The sequence below is a fragment of the Mustela erminea genome, chromosome 6 (genome assembly GCF_009829155.1).
Source record: "Mustela erminea isolate mMusErm1 chromosome 6, mMusErm1.Pri, whole genome shotgun sequence".
In the NCBI taxonomy this organism is placed as follows: domain Eukaryota; kingdom Metazoa; phylum Chordata; class Mammalia; order Carnivora; family Mustelidae; genus Mustela; species Mustela erminea.
In genome coordinates, this window is record NC_045619.1 from 14,372,788 (window position 1) to 14,397,070 (window position 24,283).

General features: G+C 44.4%; 1 protein-coding gene across 1 annotated transcript; it reads left to right on the top strand.

The window, feature by feature from the left end:
• The first annotated feature begins 205 nt into the window (after positions 1-205).
• RTCB (RNA 2',3'-cyclic phosphate and 5'-OH ligase) lies at positions 206-21,118 on the top strand. The gene is made up of 12 exons (XM_032346475.1): positions 206-469; positions 3,235-3,313; positions 4,507-4,574; positions 6,541-6,640; positions 7,768-7,924; positions 9,506-9,662; positions 11,263-11,422; positions 12,580-12,755; positions 13,235-13,423; positions 14,099-14,209; positions 15,548-15,667; positions 20,067-21,118. Exons 1-12 carry the CDS (start codon positions 221-223, stop codon positions 20,172-20,174), a joined length of 1,674 nt encoding a protein of 557 aa, XP_032202366.1. The 5' UTR covers positions 206-220; the 3' UTR covers positions 20,175-21,118.
• The last annotated feature ends 3,165 nt before the right edge of the window (positions 21,119-24,283 follow it).

A 24,283-nucleotide genomic window follows, 5' to 3' on the forward strand; every position in this document is an offset into this window, starting at 1 on the left:
ACTCCACGCAGATTTTCATTACAGCAGTTGGACCTGATCCAGATTCAGTGCGTTCTTCAAGTGCTGAAAAGCACTTCCAAAACAAAGGATGACTACAAACTCGCTAAAAACGACTGCATTTAGTTCAGCTTTAAGCCCGAAGAGGGCTAGTAAATATCCAAGAAAGATAAACACTAGAGGGCAGTCTAACTTAACGAGAGAAAAGCGATTTGTGGGGGCCATGAGTTTCGAGCCTCGACGCTTGCCGTTGCCCATCCTGCGGCGGAGCCTACTGCGCCTGCGCGTTGGCTTCCGGAAGGTGGTGCTTCAGGCAGCGGGACAGCGCGGCAGCGTCTCTTCAAAGGGGAGCCGGGAGTTTTCGCCGCTTGTCGCCGCCATGAGTCGCAGCTATAATGATGAGCTGCAGTTCTTGGAAAAGATCAATAAAAACTGCTGGAGAATCAAGAAGGGCTTCGTGCCTAACATGCAGGTGAGGCGGGGAAGCAGGAGCCCGTGACGGGGCCTTCCCGGGGGCCCGCGGCGCCTCCCTGCCCACCCGGCCGGGCCTTCCCCCTCGTCCTCCCGACTCCTGGCTTAGCGCGGGGACTGTCCCCGTCCCCACCCTCCGGCCGGCCCCCCCCTCCCGGCGGGAAAGGTCCCCAAAGCGGCACGTTCCGGGGGAATCCCAAGTGAACGCGAAATTGGCGCTTGCACAACGCTTTCGCGTCGAAGTCCCCGAAACGCGCCGCAAGATGTTACATTCTCGAGCTTTAGAGACGCGAGGGGTAGCTGTACACGGTGGCCCAGCCAGTCCCGGGTGGAGTCGCTGGGATGGGACTCTGTTCCTGAGTCATGCCGGCCATCTGGGTGACGTTTACGAGACCTTTGTTTGCTGAAGCCAGTTATTAGCATTCACCGTTCACTAAGACGTCTTTGCGTCTCGCAGCGGTCTAGAAGATTCCCAGGGCAGGGTGGTTTGTTTTGAATACTCACTTCGCTAAGGATGGGCTGGTGACCCAGCTTCCTCTAGCCACCTCGTAAGCTCAGCCAGGACTTGATGCCCGTTTGACTTCTTTTCTCGGACGGAATGATGTATTCCCGTTGGAGACTTGGAACCCAACACCACGGAGCGTGAAAGCCTGGGTTCGCTCTCTCGCGCAGGCTTCGTTGCCATTTGTGTCTATTATTTTCCATTAAAGGGAAGAAAACAGTCGTTTGCAAGGTTTGGGGGCATATGTTGTTAAGTAGCTTTTGAACTCTTTTAAGGTGCCTTGTTAGTGTATTGAAAGGTTTGTGAGCCTGTGATTTGGTAAGAGTTCCTGATAGCCACTCCACTCTTTTACTCAATATCAACTTACTGAGTGTCCCATGAGCAAAGCTGGACTCAGAGGAGAAAAAGGCCACGGTCATAAGATTCCTTTTTGCTCTTTTCCGTTTAGCCAGTTTCTGTCTATGGAATCTGGCTCCCTGAATGAGGGAATAGGAAATAACCATGACGTGATGGTCATGATAACACACGGTCAGTGTCTGGTAGTGATTCTGGCTTCACTTTTGATACACACACTTGCCGCTGATTCTGCCCAAGAGCAAGTCTCGTCTTGCCATTGGCAGCTACGGTTTCACTGTACACTTGACTACCACTTCTCTCCTAAGAGCGGAGAGTTGAAGTCTCAATGTACTGCTCTTAAAGTTATTGACCTTTGTGCTAAGCTTGAATTCTATTCCCGCAACTTGAGAGATGAGTGAACTTCGCAATAATTACTGTATCTATCCTACTTAATCTCCAGTAAGACCCACATGCTGCACTAAAACTTCCTCTCCCTAAAACACCCCCCTCCCAACTTTATGTCATTTTTGTGTCTCCTTTATATCTCCTGAATGTCTTGCAGCTCCAGTGATGTCTCTTGTCTTTGAAGAGCTGGTTCAAACAGTGAGCACCCATCAAGCCTCCCCCAGCTCCCTAGGCTGCTGAGCTGCTTCCTCCGTTTTTTCTATAGCACTTTCCTATCCTAGTGCTCATCTCATTGCACCCTTAATTTTCTAGTCTGGGCTACATCCGGCTGGAAATTCCTCGAAAACAGCATCTGAGGGACACCTGGGTGGCTTGGTCAGTTAAGCGTCTGCCTTCGGCTCAGGTCATGATTTCAGGATCCTGGGATCGAGTCCCTTATCGGGCTCCTTGCTCCATGGGGAGCCTCCTTCTCTCTCTGCCCGCCTCCACCCCAGCAGATGGGTGAAATTAAAAAAAAAAAAATCTTAACATATTCTTCATCTCTCCCCTAGTGCCCACTACAGTGCCTAAAACATAGTAAATCTTTGGTGAATTAATGAAATGTGCTCCGTAGAAAATAGTACTGGCTTACACTGCTTACACTGGTGTTATTCAAGCAGAGGTCCTCTTTCTTATAAAAGAAAGAAATTTGCCCAGGTGATTGCCCTCCTTAGGTGGGCAGCTCCTTCATAGTCTTTGATCTCATAAAAACATTCTGGCCTTAGGTGTTACATAATTACATTCTTCCTTGTCATTTGTATTTTTTGTCAAGCTCCTTTAGCCTCTTAAAATGTGTAGATTCTAGAACTAAGCACACGGCTGTGTATCTACATGTTAAAATTTTTTTACTCTTTACCTAAGTATTGATTTATAAATGAGCATAGGACAAAATAAAGTGTAACATGCTCTTGTCTCAGGCACAGAAAAAATACACTACAGTCAGATGACTGCATTTTTATGTTTAGAATCTTACTCTTTTGATTCATCTGTTTATCAAGACCACTGATTTTTAGAAGCACAAGAGTAGTAGGACTTTTGGCCTTGGTGAGAGCATAGTTAGAAGACTATTTTTTTCCTAGAAGTTTTATTTGAGAGAGAGAGCACGAGTGGGGTGAGGGGCTCCATCCCTGGGACTCCAGGATCATGACCTGAGCTAAAGGCAGATGCCCAGCCCACTGAGCCCCCCAGGTGCCCCAAGACTTCTTTATCACACGTGCAAAAAATTCTTGTTGAATTCTTAAGTGTGGCTTTAAGAATAGGGGAATAGGCAATTTGTGAACATTGCAGAATACATTTGTAAGAGATACTTAAAGATATGAACATCTCATCTTTGTTAGGAAGTTTTCTGCTTGCTTAGGTAATGAGAAAGTGTTCCATAAAGGGTAAAGTAAAATAAATGTTCCATATGGTATTTGTATTCTAACCAGTGCCTGCCTATATGTCATGGACATGTGCTCAGAATTTTTCTTTTTCATTCTTACCAGGTTGAAGGAGTTTTCTACGTGAATGATGCTCTGGAAAAATTAATGTTTGAGGAATTAAGGAATGCCTGTCGGGGTGGTGGTAAGTACTTCAGAGTTCTACATGTGGCCATATAAACAACATTTTCCCTGTGGCATGACAGTGGTGACTCAGTTATAATTTAAAAATACAAAAGTATTGTCAAGTAATAATCAAAACTTTTAAATGAGACCAAAAACCTTTATGATCACAGTGTTGGCCACCTGGCTCTGTAGAAATTATGTGGAGCTGGGTAGACCTGGTTGGTTTTACAGCTCACCTTGGGCAGTTAGAACGAGCTACCATTTATTGTGCACTTATTATGTGCCAGGCTCTTTGCAAGGCGCTTTATGTAGATTACCTCATGTAGTTCTGAATTTTAAGAGGAAAATGTTATCTCTGTTTTACAAATGTGTAAGGCAAAACTCAGTGATATTAAGGGGTTTTTATTTAGTCCAGTTGCATAGCTTCTCGGTGACAGAGGTGGATCTCTTATTCAAGAGTGTCTGATTTCATAGTGTGCATTTTTAACCAGTACCTTGATTAGCCTCACTGAACTTCAGCTAATCTCATTGTAAAGGGGAGTTGATTACACACTTATCTTGCAGAACAGCAGCAACGTTTAGGGATAAGTGTATAAAGCTCTAATGTAATGCTCTAATGGTCACGATGGTATTACAGTGGAACCTGGATTTAACCCTTTTATTTTGGCTCAGCAATCTAAATCCGACCCCTCGCCCCACCAGGACATCCTGACTTGCCTAAAATGACACCACGACCAAGTGACAGACCAGAGCTAGAGCCCCGTATCCCCTGCTTCTCGGTCCAGTGTTGTCCCAGCTCTTCCTCATCGCCGCCTTTGTCACTTAGAGTAAAACCAGTGTTTTTTTGTTTTTTTTTTTTGGGTAAATAATACTATTGAAAGAATTCGGGTTTTTTTACATTGGCAACAAAACGTTTATTAGTTGTTTCACTTTTCTCAGTACCGTGTGTGCAAGGAACCTTTTCATGGTATGCACAGATGCGGACAGGATGTCTGTGATGATTACTCCGGTTGCCTCACTACCTTCCTGTACGTGCGCTCCCTCCTCCATGAGGCCCCCTTCCCACTTCAGCCCAAACGTTCTCTCCTGCTTTGTTGTTCTGGTAGTCCTGGCCACTGCCCCTTTGTTTCATGCAAGCTAGAAACGTATGAATAAATGTAATGTTAAAAATCAACTGTGTCCCCTTTCCTAATACTGAATTTTTGTCTTCAGGTGTCGGTGGCTTCCTGCCAGCCATGAAACAAATTGGCAATGTGGCAGCCCTGCCTGGGATTGTTCATGTGAGTCCTGGTTCAGAGTTTGAATCATTTATATTTTCTCTTAGACTCAGAGTTCTCTGAGTGGATGAATGGCCAGGCCTAACCAATAGTGGCATCACTTAGACAGTGACCTTCAAACTTCCAGAAATAACCATGGAGTTTAAAGCTATAATTGAGTCTGGGTAATATCTCAGTTTCTGGTTGCTTTTTGCTAGAACCTGTAAGCATTTGAAAAATCTTGGAAGCAGTTTTGTTTTCTTATTTCTTCGTCACAGTAGAGCGTTATTACTGGACCAGGGTACCACCATTGAAAGTTTCACTCTGGCCCCATTCAAGAGGATGGTTGGAGAAAGAATAGACAGAAGTGTAAGGATTAGACCTGTGGGGAGGAAGAAAGGCCAGGACAGGTGTGGTAGGCATGATTGGGAAAGGAGGGTGGTGGTGGGAACAGGTAGGCCTGGGTGGGGCGAGGTGCAAGGGGGAGCCTCCACAGTCTTGTGTCAGGTTCTACCTTCACAGGAAGGTGTGAAATCCATACAACAGGCATTTTTTGAGCCCTTTATACCATTTATTGTGCTGGCACTTGGAAGGAAAATGAAAAGAAAGGGCTTTTGCATGTAAGGAACTCTTAGGTGTCTAGGTGTCGGCATTGACCTGCATTCTTCCTGGGTCAGGGCCCTTTCCTAGGCGTCAGATGTAGCAGGTGTACAGTATTCATGCCAGCAAAAGGATTACATTTGCCAATGATTGCTTCAACACTAAGGGCCTGTATAAATCAGATATTTCCCTTCACTTCGCCTGATGTGACCACAATTTATCCATGTCTTAAGATTGTCTTTAAAATGTAATTCTGGGGGCACCTGGGTGGCTCAGTGGGTTAAGGCCTCTGCCTTCGGCTCGGGTCATGATCCCGGGGTCCTGGAATCAAGCCCTGCATCGGGCTCTCTGCTCAGCAGGGAGCCTGCTTCCTCCTCTCTCTCTGCCTGCCTCTCTGCCTACTTGTGATCTCTGTCTGTCAAATAAATAAATAAAATCTTAAAAAATAAAAAACAAAAAACAAAATATAATTCTACTTCGGGTGTCTGGGTGGCTCAGTTAAAGTTGAGTTTCCACTCTTGATTTCGGCTCAGGTCACAATTTCAGGGTCATGGGATCGAGCCCTGCTTTGGGCTCCACACTCAGCGGGGAGTCTTCTTAAGATTCTCTCCCTTGGGCGCCTGGGTGGCTCAGTGGGTTAAGCCGCTGCCTTCGGCTCAGGTCATGATCTCAGGGTCCTGGGATCGAGTCCCGCATCAGGCTCTCTGCTCTGCAGGGAGCCTGCTTCCTCCTCTCCCTCTCTCTGCCTGCCTGTCTGCCTGCTTGTGATCTCTGTCTGTCAAATAAATAAATAAAATCTTTAAAAAAAAAGATTCCCTCACGCCCCCATCCTGCTCTCACTCACCCTCTCTGAAATAATAAATCTTTTTTTTTTTAATAACAATAAATACTTGTAATGTAATACTACATTGAAGTTAGTATGTGGCCCTCCTACAGCATGTCATACTGAGCCTCATACTGAGGCTTTTCTGTTCTAGTTTCCTTAGTTAAAGGTCAGACTTTATTAAAAAGGTTTTTGGGGGCGCCTGGGTGGCTCAGTGGGTTAAAGCCTCTGCCTTCAGCTCAGGTCATGATCCCAGGGTCCTGGGATCGAGCCCCACATCAGGCTCCATGCTCGGCGGGTAGCCTGCTTCTGCCTGCTTCTCTGCCTACTTGTGATCTCTGTCAAATAAATAAAATTAAATTTAAAAAAACTTAAAAAAAAAGGTTTTTTTCCCGCTATTTTTAGCTTTATGATTAGAAGTTTTTACACTTAATTTCCACCAATAGAGAAGGTTTCACAAGAACAGAATCTTGATTTGGGGAAGGCTTTGGCCCAGAGCCCATGTGAGAATTAATACAGTCTTGTCTGGTTGAGAAAGCTGGATCTCATTTTCTGATTTTCTTTCAGCGATCTATTGGGCTTCCTGATGTCCATTCAGGTTATGGGTTTGCTATTGGGAATATGGCAGCCTTTGATATGAACGACCCTGAAGCGGTGGTGTCCCCAGGTAAGGTCACTGTGCACGTCTGCCGTCAGGGGTGAAGCATTGTCCTTCTGAAATAGAGTGTGGACGTCTCTCCGTCTCATGTTCTATCCTTTCTCGTCCCCTCATTTACTGAGAGGATGAATTGTGGACACTCAGAGGCTATTAAAATATCAGTTAAAGCATACGTTTATGGAAAAATTATTTAGGCTTCTACTATATGCCAGGCACTTTTTAGACATTGGCTACAAAACAAATAACGCTTTGCCAGCAAATTATGTGTCTTCTTTGTGTCCCAGTTAATTCTCCGGCAAATGTTATGTTGGTAATGTTAACTCCATGTGGCATTACTATGAGGAGTAAATGACCTCAGCTGTGAAAATTACTTAACACAATACAAGGCCCTTAGGAAATACTGGGTAAGTGATTACTCTCATTATCATCGTTACAATTAACATCTAGTTGTATACATCTTTTTTAACCTTGTCTAGGTGATACTCATTGTTCATTACCACCTTCCTGGCCTACAAAGTACCCATAGTATGGACATTACTCTAAATGTTTTTGTTTTTTTTTTTTTAAAGATTTTATTTATTTATTTGACAGAGAGAAATCACAAGTAGTCGGAGAGGCAGGCAGAGAGAGAGAGAGGGAAGCAGGCTCCCTGCTGAGCAGAGAGCCCGATGCAGGACTCGATCCCAGGACCCTGAGATCATGACCTGAGCCGAAGGCAGCGGCTTAACCCACTGAGCCACCCAGGCGCCCTACTCTAAATGTTTTGATGTCATCAGGCTTTACCTACTTTGTGGGCTGCTCTTAAAAAATGATCTTCAGGGGCACCTGGATGGCTCAGTGGGTTAAAGCCTCTGCCTTCGGCTCAGGTCATGATCCCAGGGTCCTGGGATCGAGCCCCGCATCGGGCTCTCTGCTCCGCGGGGAGCCTGCTTCCTCCTCCCTCTCTCTCTGCCTGTCTCTCTGCCTACTTGTGATCTGTCTGTCAAATAAATAAATAAAAATCTTTATAAATAAATAAATAAATATCTTCAAAAGAAGAGCTGTCTTTCAAACCCATGTTAAGGGTGAGAAACCACAGGTAACCTTGCCCAGCTGCCCGGTGTTGCTGATCTGTGACTAACTTCTCTATTTCGCAGGTGGCGTCGGCTTTGACATCAACTGTGGTGTGCGCTTGCTAAGAACCAATTTAGACGAAAGTGATGTCCAGCCTGTGAAGGAGCAGCTCGCCCAGGCTATGTTTGACCACATTCCTGTCGGCGTAGGATCAAAAGGGGTCATCCCCATGAGTGCCAAGTAAGAGGACAAGATTCCAGTAAACGGATAGGGAAGGAAAGTAGCCACATGACCCTCATATTCATAAGCAGTGCAGGATGCTTAGGGAGTGGGGATTGTTTAGTCACCTTTCAGGAAGTGGTAATGAATTGTTCTTTTACATGTGAGGTCTGCCCCCCCCCCCCCAGTTGAGTAGCGAGATTGGTCACGTGATGTTCATTAGACCAGCTTTGACATACAATCGAGTTTATAATGGAAAAAGGCCCACTAACAGTTATTGAGCACTTCTACATGGAACACCCTGTGCTATCGTATACGTCTGTCATGTCATGACATCTCGATAATAACCCTAATGTTATTCCCAACTGACAAGAAAGGAAAGTGAGGTTTAAAGAGGTAGTAGTAAGCTAGTAAGTAAAGTCAGGGCTCAAACCAAAGATCCTTTGGCTTCAGAGGCCGTGTTCTGAACGGCCTTTTGTCAGTGAGCCTGTAGTTAGCCATGACCTTCCTTTTTGAATGATGGCACTGAATGTTGTATATTAGCCAGGATGTTAAATATTTCAGTGGTAGAGAATGAAAGTGAAGGCCACAGCATAACTGCCTTTCGATGGCCATTGACGATACCATGATGGCTCATGCAAAGCTGCGCGTCTTAAACTTTGCAGAACATGTGCTTAACAAGAATGTTTCTTTCGCATCTTCTGTTTTATCTTTAAAATTCATGTGACTTTTGCATCCTAATTATATATGTGTATATATGTTCATACCATTATGTTTCTAGCTATTAACAATTCTGCAGCTCCTCTCCAGCAAAAAAAAAAAAAAAAAAAAATTGGAGTAAACATACATTTGGAAGATCTGTGATTTCACGTGGTCCCTGACGTGCAGCCCTGGTTTGAAGAGTGTACCTAGAACATGTAAATTCTAAGATCTTCGTAAATATTTTAGATAGGAATTTTAGTCCTGTATCATAAATAATATTTGAAATGGGCTATAGTAGGGAGATGACATTGATCATTTAACCTTCCAGAGAGTGTGTTGGGAGGGCTGGACCTTAGATGAAGATCAAGGCTGCTTCCTTCTAGGGATGTAATGTATGTGCCCCTTCAGAATGCACGTGCACTGAAGCCATGCAGTATTTCTGCAGAGGTACCTTCAAGTTCTTCCTGTGTCACCTGAAGGCATTTACATAGGTTTATTATTTGGCTGTAATTTTTCATAAATTATTAATGAAGGGGTAGCTAAGTTAGTGGTAGTTGGTGGTATGCGAGATGACAGTTATATGATGACAAATTATCTTTGCTTTTCAGAGAGGCAAATCTAATGTAAAAAAGATTTAAAGAGGAGAAGGAACTGAATGAATGTCTAAAGAATGATAATCGTTTCTAATACAATCCTACTATTTTATATCACAATTATTTACATAGCTGCTTTCCTCCAAAAAAACTGGAGTTGCTGAGAGCATAAACATGGCATCTAGCACAGCGCCTGGTATATAGGCGAGAGTAGATGAACTGTTTCCTTCTGCCCTTTTGAGATGTGGTCATCTCAGCTTTTGTTTTGTCTTGGCCGTGAAATGACCAGACCTTATTATTCCCTCAGAGACTTGGAGGAGGCCTTGGAGATGGGAGTGGACTGGTCCCTGAGGGAAGGCTACGCCTGGGCTGAGGACAAGGAGCACTGTGAGGAGTACGGAAGGATGTTGCAGGCCGACCCCAACAAGGTCTCTGCGAGGGCTAAGAAGAGAGGCCTCCCTCAGGTAACACGTGGGCGGGGCAATGTGCTGGGTGGGGGAGGGGTTTCCTACGCTTCTGTTGAGGCAAAAATGTTGTCTTCTGTGTAGCAAATATATCCCCAGGTTTTTCACAGTATATCAAAAAGAACACAAATTTATTTATACCACAATCTTACTCTTTTGAAAAAGTGTTAGGAACTTGCAGGTGTTCATAAAACAAGATGTGCTGAATTAGAAATAGATGGGAGAAAAATAGGCTATCAGTATAAGGCTTAAAAATGTATGCCCAGGGGCGCCTGGGTGGCTCAGTGCGTTAAAGCCTCTGTCTTCAGCTCAGGTCATGACCGCAGCGTCCTGGGATCAAGCCCGCATCAGGCTCTCTGCTCAGCAGGGAGCCTGCTTCCCCCTCTCTCTCTGCCTACTTGTGATCTCTGTCTGTCAAATAAATAAATAAAATCTTTAAAAAAAAAAAAATGTATGCCCAAATTACATATGTACATACTTGGACAGTTCACAGATGTGGCTGTTTTCTGGAGTCTAAGATGAGCAGACATACCTTATCTTATGCATGAGATAAGAATGTAGCACATGTTTGAAATCTATAGCTAGTGGCGATGGCATTGCTATTAATTCTCTGTGACTGTAGGCAAGTCTCTTTTGCCTGAGTCTGGTTTTGTTTTCTTTTCTTTTTTTTTTTAAGATTGTGTCAAAGAGTGAGAATATAAGCAGTGGAGAAGCAGAGGGAGCGGCAGGCTCCCTGCTGAACAGGGAACCCTGTGTAGGGCTCAATCTCAGGACCCTGGGATCATGATCTGAGCCAAAGGCAGACACTTAACTAACTGAGCCACCCAGGCGTCCCTCCGAGTCTGGTTTTCTTATCCGAAAATCGCAGTAGTTAAAACTAGGCAACCTCTAAAGATTCTTCCAGCACTTTTGTGCTGCGGTCCCTGAATCCTCTGTCAACTCCAGTTACAGGATGTACTTTCAGTGGTGGATAATGGTAGGTGTCAGCAAACTCAAAGATTTTTCAAAACTCATTTGAACTTGGACCTTGTTTAAAAATCCACACTCAGGAGTTTATCCCAAAATTTGACCCTTGTGTCCACACGTTTAAAGTGTCCTCTGAGCCATTTAATGGTCTGAATTTGGGTTTATGAAGCTTTCAGAACATATTTGTATATACCTCAAGCAGGTAATGATACAGTGAGTTTCAGGAGCTACTCTACCATATTTTTATTGTGTATTGCTTTAAATGCATGAAGCATTTCTGAGGCTCAGAAATTTCTTTATTGTATAAAACTGATTATTTTTTGTTATTGGTTGATTTTATCAACTTGCTTTTTAAATGGATTTTTAAAAAGCAGAATAGTAATCTGGCACCTCAGTCCATTGAGTGTCCAACTCTTGATTTCCAATCAGGTCATGATCTCATGGGTTGTGAGATCTAGCCCCATGTCAGGCTCCCCACTCAGTGAGGAGTCTACTCATAGACTCTCTGTCTCTGCCCCTCCCCACCCAATTTGTGCATGCACATTGGCACTCTCTCTCTGTCTCTCTAAAATCAATAAATAAATGTTTAAAAGTGGAATAGAGGTCATTTTATCAGACATTCTTACTTTTGCAGTTGGGGACCCTGGGAGCAGGCAACCACTATGCAGAAATCCAGGTTGTGGATGAGATTTTCAATGAGTACGCAGCTAAGAAAATGGGCATCGACCATAAGGGACAGGTGTGTGTGATGATCCACAGTGGAAGCAGAGGCTTGGGCCACCAAGTAGCCACAGGTATATTCTCAAGTGCATTTTTGACTCAGTGCTCAAACACGCATTTATGGGGAACCAAATAGAGATTTCAGAGAGGAAACTCTAGAACTATATACTGTGTAGGTTTTTACTGTTTCACTGGTGTTGTCATAGGAGATTAAGTATTTCAAATATACTATTTTATTTATACACTTATGATGTATGCAGATGTGTCTCACGTACCTGTACTGCAAGATTAAGTGTTGTGGTGGATTCAGTGATGAAATTGGCAAGGAACTGCCCTCACGGTGTCTCAAAAAATAGATAATCACATTAATTAAAGTGAAAAGGTACCTGATAAAATATAAGACAGTCTATATAAAGCATTTAGAAAAAATACATTGGAAGTGGCATGTTAAACACATACTGTTTGCAGTTTGGACAGTCATGCACAAAGGACATTCATGATCAAAAGACAGCATGGACAAAAGCAGAAGGCAGGCGAATAGCAGCAGGGTCACTTTGGATGACTGATAGGACGTGTGAAAGCATTTATGCATTTATGAGAAGGTATATATACACGTGGAAATTACTATAAACCTTAAGTTGTGTGTTATATAGTTCATCCTTGTGTTTGCATTTCATCCTATGGGAATTTAATAATTTGGGCCAGTGTGACCCATTAGAATATTTAATCTAGCAGATGTATGGAGCACTGACTAGTAATTCCGAATTCTCTGCTGAGTACTTCTCTACACTTGGCCACGGATTTTATTTTCCTGCTCTTCTAGCAACTTGTCTCCAATTCTTTTCTGTTAAATCACTAAAATATTATTTTTTAAAACCATGACAGTAATAAAATATATTTTACTACTTGTGTTCATTCATTCTCATGCCAGGAAAGGAGAAACTAAGACCATGTTGTTGCTGTGTGTGTACACCTCTCGTTCCCTTTCCAGGTTCCTGCAGAAAGGTATTAGCTTTGTAGCCCACATTCTTTGTGTCACACAGCACGGACAGAAGATTCTCAGTAACTATGTCTTGACCAAACAAATAGATGAATCTAGAAACACTTCAAAGAAAAGTTGTATTTTATTTGCTTTTTAAAAAATGAGTTTGAATGTAACCTAATTTTCCTCAGTAAATCTAAATTATAAAGGGAAAAGCAGCCTCTTTAGACTTGCTTCTGTCTTGTCCAGATGCACTGGTAGCTATGGAAAAAGCCATGAAGAGAGACAAGATTATAGTCAACGACCGGCAGTTGGCTTGTGCTCGGATCGCTTCCCCAGAGGGTCAGGACTACCTGAAGGGGATGGCAGCTGCTGGCAACTACGCCTGGGTCAACCGCTCCTCCATGACCTTCCTAACCCGTCAGGTACGGTTGAAGTTGCTCTTCTGTTACTCGTGTTGAGATTTAAAACAGAGCCTACAGAATCCAGTTTTCAAAATCTACATGATAAATATTGGAAATATTGGCAAACTCTCCAGGCTTTTGAAGTCTCCTTAAACCAAATCAGCAGAGTATCAGGTGTGGGGAATGGGAGAAGAGAAGCCAAAATTATTTTTAGAATTTGCCTTGAGCATCAGACAGGATAGACTCTGTGCGTGAGGAAGCTGTTCTGCAGGGTGGGATGAAGAGTAGCCCAGCAGCTTTCCAGTCAGAGTTGGCATTTCCGGAGTGGCATTTGCAATGTCGTGTAAAAGATGGTTTTTGTATTTTATGTGAAGGAATAATACTGCTATACTTGAGCTCATAAATTCCTCACTCCCTATAGGAACAGACCAGCTGAAGTCCATTAGAGGAGTTCGGAAGAGCTGGTTCTGGCTGCTTTTAACACAGGCTTGTCCTTTCAGGCTTTTGCCAAGGTCTTCAACACAACCCCTGACGACTTGGACCTGCATGTCATCTATGACGTTTCTCACAACATTGCCAAAGTAGAGCAGCACGTGGTGGACGGAAAGGAACGGACGCTGTTGGTTCACAGGAAGGGGTCCACCCGCGCTTTCCCTCCTCACCATCCCCTCATCGCTGTCGACTACCAAGTATGTACTAAGCCATCTGCGGTGTGAAGCCGTGGGGGCGTGATTTAGGTCGTTCTGAACATGAGCGAGTTCAAACAGAAAGGCAGCAGTTGGGAAAGGTCTGTCCTTCCTGGGAACGGTGATTTCCGGTCTTCTGTGAAGCAGTGACTCCCGCCTCATCTCTGCCTGCCTTGGGAGGTCTAAAACACCTTCAGTGGGGCATCTTTTACTCCGTAAAGGTGATCTTTTCAAGGCCTCCGAATGATTGGAAGGCAAGATTAAGATTAAACTCGGTCTGTTCCTCTCTCCTCCTCTCTCGTTGTGTGGCTGTGGTAGAGGTAGAAGGGCCCTTAGCCTGCTCCTGTTTTCCCTGTAATAAGGAAACCGGAACCCGGAGAGGTCAGGCACCTTGTCCTGGAATGTTCTTCCTAGTGACGTTTCCCGAAACATTTGCTCTTGTGTTGTCTGTCTCTGCTGCCTTTCAAGTCCTCACGTTTTTCGTTCCTTTCCACTTCCCTTTCAGTTATCCAAGAATTAAAGTAATGTCATAGTAACAGTTGGGAAAGCAATGTATTTAGAGGCCCAGGTTCCTCCCACAGTCCTGCAGTGCAAGAGGAAGTGTAAATCTCAGGCATAAAAAGCTCATCTAAAGTTTTTCTAAATGGTGGTATGTTTGATTTGTGTGTGCTTCCTCAGCTCACTGGACAGCCAGTGCTCATTGGCGGCACCATGGGCACCTGTAGTTACGTTCTTACCGGCACTGAACAGGGCATGACTGAGACCTTTGGAACAACTTGTCATGGAGCGGTAAGGAAAACAGAAACTGACTTAGAAATGCTCTCTTCAGTTTAATCGTCATTTTACATTTCGACAGGTAAACATACTTAATTGGGCATTAACAAAATTGAAGTTTGGATCCGTCTTGTCTTCTACCTGAATTTATTCTCATGATATATACTGTCTAGTGAACCTACTAAGGTCACCTAGCATCTCTACCTTAGTGGTCATTGTAGGGCGAGGGACTGTTGCCCATCTCTGCAAGCCCACAAAATCCAGACTGGGAAATTGCCACACTGGCCCCACCAATACAACTTTGACTGATGCCGGGTCATATCACAGCTTATGTCAGCGATTCACTGGACCTAGTCATTTGCATAATTTGTTCCTTTCTAGGTAGGTCCACTCAAGATTTGGGGGATTCGCACATCAGAGCCCATGCATAGATGCACACCTGTCTTACCATATTGCCTCTTCTAAGCCGGGGGTTGGCAAACTTTGTAAAGCACCAGACAGTAGATATTTGGGTCCATGTGGTCTCTATAGTAGCTATTCCATTGTGCCACTGAAGTGAAAAAGCAGCTATAGACAATACATAAACCAATGGGAATTACTGTGTTCCAATAAAACTTTATTTGCAGAAAACAGGTGGTGGGCCAAATTTGGACCACAAACCAATTTGCCCACCCCTGTTCTGAGCCATGAGAATGCTTAGCTAGTGATGGAGTGGCAGATTGAAACTCAAGAGTACCTTCTCATAAGACAGACCCTAACAAACACATCTGAGCCTTCCTTTTCTCTGATCCTTTCTCATTCCAGCTGCCTCCGAACTCCTCATTGTAGCCCAGTGATCAAAACCAGCACATCTCATCAGCAACACCGAGAGGCTTTTTTTTTTTTTTTTTTAATGTCACAGTAAGGGTAGGGAGTTTTGGTACCAGCATCTAGCAGAGGGAGGGATGCTGCTGAACAATCTGCGTGACATAGAATTCTCTGGCCCAAAATGTCAGTAGTGCCAAAGTTGGCAGACTATTTCAAATCAAAAGGCACAAAGTTTTTATGATGACAGACCTACTGTTTATAATTAAAATCAATTTATTTATATTGAATTGATCATTGTAATTAGAAATACAGAACTATATCTTTCAGTACTGAATGTTTTATATAGATGGAAAGTTGTTTTCTAGAAGGATATGAGATTTGTAACAAAAAAACTAAGGTTGATTAAAAAGAAAAAAGATTATTTTCTAACTCTAAAAGAAGTCAAGGAAAAGGCATATAATTCCAAAGGATTAAATAATTGCTGGAGTTGAAAATAAATTGTAGCTCAGAATTTATAAAGTAAAGTTCATTTCTTTTCTAATCTAGGGCCGTGCATTGTCCCGGGCAAAATCTCGTCGTAATTTAGATTTCCAGGATGTCTTGGACAAACTGGCAGATATGGGAATCGCAATCCGTGTTGCGTCACCCAAACTGGTTATGGAAGAGGTGAGTGAAATTTTGATAAATATTCAGCATAAAACTGTCCGTGATTTATGCTACTACACAGCATAATTTTTGGTATTGCTTATCACATACTATGTTTGTTTTTAAATAATCTCAATTATAGTTTATTGTTGTCTTTTGTTTGGAGATTAATTACAAGGCAAGTCACAAGAACGATTCTTATCTTTTTTTTTTTTTTTTTTTTTAAGATTTTATTTATTTGAGAGGGAGAGAAACAGGTAGTGAGCAGGGAGGAGAGGGAGAAACAGGCTTCCCGCTGAGCAGGGAGTCTGAAGCCAGACTGGATCCCAGGACCCTGGAATCTGGTAGGATCGTGATCTGAGCCGAAGCAGACGCTTAACCAGCTGAAAAACCCAGGCACCCTGATTCTTAACCTTTCTATGTATTAAACTTTAAAATTGTTTGAGCCGATTCATTTTAACCTTTCTTTTGCACAGCTATTATATATTAGAATTTGAAAGCAGATTTTAAAAGACAGCGGTTTTATTTGATTCACGAGGGAGCCAAAATTTTATTTAAATTATATGTATGTACATATTCAATTTTAGAAGCAGCATAACTTTTTTTAAAAGTTTAAGAGTAAAGAAAAAATCATGTAGAAACTCAGTATCCTAACACGACTGTTAACCTCCCTTTTTAGGGCACTTACTGTCTTTTCCTTTTTTTCCCCTGAATGCTTTCTTTTCTTTTTTTAACCGATTATAATCATTGTTTACATTTTGTGGTCTTTTTTCTAATTTCTTTTTCTCACCTTTTTTTGCTATTTTCTTTTTTTAATTTAGCACGTTACTGTTATACTGTTTGTAAGCATCACTTTTTAATGATTGTCAAATATTCTACCAGCTAAGGACCGTAAGTTTCTGCCCATGTTCGACATTTAAGTGGCTTCCAATTTTTTTGCTACTGTAAATTAAGTGTAATGCGTGAAGCTTTTTTCCAGCTGTCTTGGTTTGGTTTGGTTTTGGATTTTTGTTTTTAAGATTTATTTATTTGACAGCACAAGCAGGTTGGGCAGCTGGCAGAGGGAAAGGGAGAGGGAGAAGCAATCTCCCTGCTGATCAGGGAACCTGACGCAGGGCTGGCGTCTAATATGGTTCTCAATCCCAAGACCCTGCAATCATGACCTGAGCTGAAGGCAGACACTGGGGCCCACCCAGGGGCCCCAGCCAGCTGTTTTTAATAATGAGAGTGAAGGGACGCCTGGGTGGCTCAGTTGGTTAAGCAGCTGCCTTCGGCTCAGGTCATGATCCCAGGGTCCATATCGGGCTCCTTGCTCGACAGGGAGCCTGCTTCTCCCTCTGCCTCTGCCTGCCTCTTTGTCTGCCTGTGCTCGCTCGCTCTCTCTCCCTCTGTCTCTGGCAAATAAATAAATAAAATCTTTAAAAAAAAAAAATAATGAGAGTGAAATCCTGAGAGTAGACTTACTGAGTCAGAGAGTATGACAAAGCCTTATTTCTTAATAACAAGTAATTTTTTCTCTGATTTTAAGAGTATGGGGCACCTGAATGGCTCAGTTGGTTAAGCAACTGCTTTTGGCTCAGGTCATGATCCCAGGGTCCTGGGATCAAGTTCCATGTTGGGCTCCCTGCTCGGAGAGGAGCCTGCTTCTCCCTCTGCCTCTGCCTGCTGCTCCCCATGTTTGTACATGCATGCGCCCTCTCTCTCTCTCCTCTCTCTCTCTCATAAATAAAGAAACTCTCCTCCCCCCCAAAAAAGGAATAATACCTATTTATGGGGCGCCTGGGTGGCTTAGCTGGTTAAGCATCCAGCTGTTCGTTTCAGCTCAGGTCATGCTCTCAGGGTTGTGAGATCGAGCTGTGTTCTGTGCTGGGCATGGAGCCTGCTTAAGAGTCTGTCTTTCTTTCTCCCTCTCCCCCTGTCCCCCCTTTCCCTTCCTAAAAAAAGAAAAAAAGAATAACACCTGTTTCATTAAGAGCTTTTGGAAAATGCAAAGAAGAAAACAAAACATCTAAAATTACACCAACCAGATATCACTTCTATTGACATTTGGTATTTTCCTTTTGTGCGTGTTTTACGTATGATTTGTTTGTTCGCTCAGGAAATACTACACATCTTTAGTCAGGTGCTATTCTAGGTATTAGGGGTACTGCAGAGAACAAAACCAACAAATCCCTTTCTTGTGACTTAGCACATAATAAAAAATCTAGTATGTTAGATGACAGGAAGTGCTATAAAGTATGAATTGCACAGGGATAGGGAAAGATAGGAAGTGGGTGCAGTTTTAAATAGGGTGTAGTGGGGTGACACTTGAAGATCTAAAAGGAATGAGGGAATGGGCTATGTAGGTATCTAGGGGCAAGCCTTCCAGGCAGAGAGAACAGCCACGTGCAGAAACCGTAAGGCGAGATTATGCTTAGACATTGGAGAAATAGCAGGGAGGTCCCTGTGGCAAAAGCAGGCAAGGGGGAGCTGAGGTCAGAGGTTAGGAGCACCAGATCGTGTGAGTCCTTGCCTTGCCTTTACAGAAGGACTTTTGCTCTTCCTACTCTGAGTGAGGTGATGGGAAGACACTGGAGAATTTTGAGGAGAAGAGTAACATGATCTGGCACGCTGATGAGAAGAATCTGGAAGAGAAATTGATGATGCAGAAAAGCGGGGGGTCACTGAAGAGGTGTCCTTGGATAGATGAGAGGAGATGGGATCGAGTGTCCCAAGTGGATGGGGTTGGTCCTTGCTAGGAGCTCAGAAAAGGAATCCTTAATAAAAGAGAAGGTAGCATGCAGGTGGTCAGGGAAGTGGTGGTGAGATTATATGGAGATTCTGTTCTGATGGTTTCTCTTTTTTTGAGTGTAATAGAAAGTAGTATCAGCAACTAAGAGTGAGAATGCAGGGGAAGGTAGGAGATAACCATGTATGAGAACGAGTAATCAGCCTGGCGAGATTCTGCGTGGGTGCCCGCGTAGCAGCCGGGGCCTCCTTGTGCTCAATTCAGTGATTGGGTGTTTTCAACTATTTCAGCTGTACAGGTGCAGGCTTGAAATAGATGTTGAGTTAACTTTGACCAGGTTTGCAAGTATAGTGCAGTGGAAGAGAAGGCTGTTGAATGCTTGCAGGGAGATTAAACGTCCCACAGGGCTAACGGATTGATGGAGACAGCGCACCGGAGGGAGGGAGCTGGAAACCTAGCAGTGGTCGCCAGCCCGGCGTGCATGAGATGGAGATCGTGGAGGAGTTGTAGTCACTGGTAATGACAGGTTCTGGGTTATGGCCCTGGCTGGGAGGGAGTGATCAACAGTCAAGGAGCTAGAAGCGAAGATACTGAGAGGGTCCTCTTGCTAAATATTGAAACCATTTGAAATTCTAGCAGGATAGAGTGGCAGTGGGCCAGGAGCGAGAAGTCTTGCAGTAATGCTAGGGAGTGCTTCGAGTCCAGCAGGTAACTGCAGCAAGAAGAGGGAGTGAGACATGATGACCAGCCGGCGAGGCCTTACGGAGAAGGGAGTGGGAATGGTCTAGAAAGTACCAAGATGAGCACGGACACCTGGCACACTCTTGGGCCTAATGACAGGACCTCATTTAGGAGGGGAAATAGCTGCTACTTCAAGTTAGAAGTGGAAGTAACTTCCCTAGAAGACATCTCTGTTTCCGCGAGAACAAGAGGGTGGAGGGAATGGGCCGAGCTGAGGGCAGCAGGGAGCGGGTTCTGCACATGACTCACGGGAAGGAGTCCAGAGGCTGCGGTGTGGACATTAGAAATTGGAAGGGAATGGGAGAGGAGCTAGCAAAGGGTGTGCACGGAGCCCTGTGGAAATTCACTGAGAGGAGCTGCTGTGGTGCCCGGAACAGGGAGAGAAGGTGTGTGATGAGATGTGATGAGACTAGTTCTGACTGGCTGGGAAGGGGGTGGGGAGGTCTTGCTGGGAACTCAGAAGAGTGTGCGTGTCCGTGTATAGACACACAAACATACAGATGATGTTGGTAATACAGATGCATTGAGTAACTTTCCCTTGTCGTGAAGGTAATAGCTGTTCATTCCAGAAATTTTGACAACTGTAGAAATAAAATCAGAGTGGCCAATAACGACCAACCAAAGATAATGGTTTGATGCATTTCCTTTCTGTTGGGTATTAGTGTGTGTGTTTTATTTAGTTACGTTAACTGCTTTTGCTAGTTATACAGGTCATATATATGTAATGGGAAACTATGAGACATACAGAAAAAATAAAAAACCAGGTAAAAGTGTTTATGTTATTATTCTCTTACCAACATCGAGTTTAGTCATCATCTTTGTATGACACACACACCAAAAAGAAAACTCAGTATTATTTTAATGTACATTTCTTTAATCCCACGTGAAGTTTAATGGTTTCAAGAATTACACTTTAAGTAGATTTTTACAGTGTTTAACTCCTCCCCTCAGGCCCCCGAGTCGTATAAGAACGTGACGGACGTGGTGAACACCTGCCATGATGCTGGAATCAGCAAGAAGGCCATTAAGCTGAGGCCGATCGCCGTCATCAAAGGATAGAACGCTGACCACAGCCGCCAACGCCACTGCCCCTCATGGGATGGAGGCAGACGGAGATGCTCCTCAGACATCAGACTCCAGACCCGCAGGCTCCCAAGTGCACAGCTGCAACCGCCAGTTCCCGAGGCATTGGCAGGCGGCTGCTGCTCTCGGGAGCCAGGCCTGGAACCTTACCTTCCGGGAGGAGTCCCCCTGTCCTCCCTGATTGTCCCCCCCGGTTTTCGTATTGGGGGTGGGTATAGATCAAGATGCTGCCCAACTCAGTCATAGAAGTGTGTAGCCAGCAGAACGAAGTTCTTGACAGCAAGCCCTGTTTATATTCTGAGTCTTGAAGAACCTTCTAGTAACTAAGGTTTTCAAATGTTTCCTTTCCCTCCTCCTTTTGTCAGTTTGTCCATTCACCCACCCATCCATCCCCTTCCCCTGCACCCAGCAAAACCTCGACCACCACTCTCACTTGGAAAGCACCCATGGCGTCCTTTCCAGACGGGAGATGAATGGATCATGGGACACGTTGAGGAGGGAACATGTACGGAGGTGTAGGAATAGGGGCTCAGAGTCATTTTCCATAGACTGACTTCTTTGTTCAACCTAGACGTGAGGCAGAGTCCTGCCGTACCTGCACAAGGCGCCTGTGGGGAGCTGTCGTTAAGTAGGCCTGGTCTGGTAAACTGTTCCGGGTGAGGTCTAGCACAGCAGCATCGGCAACCTGCACGGAAAGCTGAGTATCTTTATGTTCGTGGTTGAATTATTATAAAAGCCTTACAGGACTGTGGTGTTAGCGGTGGTTCTGTTGGACAGGTTGACTGGTGCCATCTAATCAGATTTCGTGTTCTGTACTGTGACACCTGAAGATGTGGAAGGGACAGGTTACTAAGGCCTTTGTTAAGTCCAAACAGCCAGTAAAATAGAAAAATCTAATAAAGTTGCAATAAGTTGTTTTATCTTGTGCTTCATCGTTTATTTCTTGGGACAGTTAGTATTTGTGCTTGGTTCACTTTGCTTAGTGCTGTTGCCTGATTTTCTCCCAGGTTGCTTTCAGTGACTCACTCTAAAATATTCTTCCCTAAAACTTACCTTCAGCTTACAGTAAAAACTCTCCTTGGAGTATCTTCTAGATGCTGCCGTTTGGGGTGCCTGGGTGGCTCAGTGGGTTAAAGCCTCTGCCTTCGGCTCAGGTCATGGTCTCAGGATCCTGGGATCGAGTCCCGCATCGGGTTCTCTGCTGGGCAGGGAGCCTACTTCCTCCTCTCTCTCTCTGCCTGCTTCTCTCTCTGTCAAATTAAAAAAAAAAAAAATTACTAGATGCTGCCGTTTGGAAGGCTGTAGAAGACAGGCTTCCTCTGAAAAAGGTCTGATAGGAATTAGCCTAGCATGTCTTCACTCTGAGCTCCCAGTCACCTAAGTATGTTGATGTAGAGTTTGAATATACCCAGCAAACCAGTTAGGACTCTTAATGTAATAATTATAGACTCCATGTGCCTTCAGACTGGGCCAGCCACATTTGTGCACTCATGACTCAAGGATGCACATTCCCAACGAACGCTCGAGGGCACCTCAAGGTGAGCAGGCTTCCGGCGGCCGCTGCATTCTCTAGGGCTGAGCAACGGAGCATAGACTCCCCCTGACCGGGCTTGCTTAATGACATGTCATTTGAAACTAATTCAAAGCAAGGTCCCCTCCCAAAACTAACTGATGTCAGAACAAGAAATGCTGTGCATCATCTTAAATACCTATGTTGAGTTTTATTAGAAGCTTTGAAAGTTACCCCGGGGAGGCATGAGGAGGCGCAGGGGATACAGAGAATGGTTCACATGGGGGCGTTTCTGCTCTGTGAACTCGTCTTGAATGTGGCATTGGCAGTGAGCTCAGCCCTTTGCATGATCATAGGAAGTAATAGTTAACAGTTTGAGTTCAAAAAGAAAGGTACAAACATTGTTTTCCTTTTTCTGGAGATGTTATTTTCCCATTTGAGACACTCAACAATACTTAAAAATATTAACAATACTTAGTAAATGCTCAAAAGCAGCAGACATTACCAGCTTATTGCCCCGAGTAACAGTGCCCTAGGCCCATGCACACACGCACAGCTAGAACACCCTTCCATAAGGCCCTATCTGGCTCCTTCAGACATTAGAAGTCCTTAGCATTGCACCTCTTGGTCCATTTTAAGGCCCTCTAAAGTCAGTTCATTTTTTTTTTTTTTTTAAGATTCTATTTATTTATTTGACAGATTACAAGTAAGCAGAAGGAGGGAGAGGGAGAAGCAGGCTCCCTGCTGAGCAACGAGCCCGAAGCAGGGCTCGATCCCAGGACTCTGAGACCACGACCTGAGCCAAAGGCAGAAGCTCAACTCACTGAGCCACCCAGGCGCCCCTAAAGTCAGTGCATTTATAAGTAACCTCAAAACTTCACACTGACGGGGGCGAGGAGAGGACAGTGATGGGGGAGGGGCATTCACAGAGAAGTGAGTGGTGATTTAAGCTGTAGCTTGTGAACAGGTAGTGAATAAACTGCCAGGCATGTAGTTGGAGCTTAACACATTAAAAATCACCGTTCCTGGGGCGCCTGGGTGGCTCGGGGGGTTAAAGCCTCTGCCTTCGGCTCGGGTCATGATCCCAAGGTCCTGGGATCAAAGAGCCCCACATCGGGAATCTCTGCTCAGCGGGGAGCCTACTTCCTCCTCTCTCTCTCTCTGCCTGCCTCTCTGCCTACTTGTGATCTCTGTCAAATAAATAAATAAAATCTAAAAAAAAAAAAAAAAAAAATCACCGTTCCTGCTCTGTAGCTTACCCAGTGTTTTTACACCGAGTTTGAGTTCTTACTGATGCTGAGGGAAGGAGGAGGATGCGAGCGGGTCACCAGAGTTTAATGAGGTTGGCAAAGGAGGTATTATCCCCGCGTAACAAGTCAGAAGACAGCCTCCGAGAGATCCAGCGGGTAGCCCAAGGGCCCCCAACTAAGGGCACAGAGGCACAGAGAACTAGGTCTTTTGACAGTTTAATGCTGTTTTCCTGATGTCACACTGCCTCCTAGAACCATTTTGTGCTGCTTTTCCTCTTCAGTACAAGCAGCCGCCAAGCCCGCTCTGGAACTTTCGATGCTCAGAGCACTCACCAAAATTTCTTTTAAATGGGATTGCTCGGCCTTGCCGGGGCAGGCCAGACTCAGACCACCATTAAGGATTCTGTGATGAACTATAAAGGTTTTATTCTGCTTGATAAATGGGTGTAAACCAGGTCTCTCCTTTTGCCTTTTTTTATCACCCACAAATCAGTAAATTACAGGTAGCCCTCAAAACACCAAGAACCTCCAGGGACTCAGCACCCTGGAACCGTTTGCCCACTTGTAGCGTGTTAGCTTGAGAAGCTGTTTTGGACTTTGCCTCAGCTCCATTGCTACACGTTTCCCTCCCAAAGTGGGACAAAATCTGGAGAGTCAGGCGCCAAGACTCTTCGCTGGGTCCCTGAGGTAAGATCACCCTTTACTCAGGCTCCAAATCCATGTTTCATCGATCGAGTGTTTTAATTTTACTGTGTTCAGTCTTAATGAAGTTCACACAAATAAAGTCATTGGCTGCCTTCAAGAACTAGAGTCTAGATGAGGATGTGGAACAGATGTGAACACGTTTAAAACGAAAGCTGCTGAAGACAACTGAGGTGTTGACTGAAAGCACAAAGAATCCGTGCTTTCGGGAAAAGACACTGTCCCGGCCTATCTTCCACCAGAGAGCCAAGCTCCTTCAGAGGGATGGATGCCTTCGCCTGAAGCTTCCTCAGCTCGTTCCACCCTTGATTCTCCTTAATCCTGGCTTGTGCCATTACCATTCCAATGAAACTTCTCACCAAAGTCACCCGTTCCTTTGTAGTTGCTAATTAGATGGACCAATTGAGCTTTTATTTACCTTCTGCTGTATCTGAGGCTATTAGCCACTCCCGAAACACTCCGTGGAACGCTTTCACTGCCAGATCTTGGCCTTCTCACTATCTACATTCATCATGGCTCATTTCCACCCATTTCCATGACTCCAACCATCACCTATGGCTGGTGACCTCACATTCATCTCCAGGTCACATCCCCTGGACGTCTCTGTCTAAGGATCCATAAAC

Coding starts and splice junctions, on each gene's coding strand:
- RTCB (XM_032346475.1), top strand. CDS start 221: ATGAGTTTCGAGCCTCGACGCTTGCCGTTGCCCATCCTGCGGCGGAGC. Junction 7,925..9,505: donor GTCATCCCCATGAGTGCCAA/GTAAGAGGACAA, acceptor TTATTCCCTCAG/AGACTTGGAGGAGGCCTTGG. Junction 9,663..11,262: donor AGAAGAGAGGCCTCCCTCAG/GTAACACGTGGG, acceptor TTACTTTTGCAG/TTGGGGACCCTGGGAGCAGG.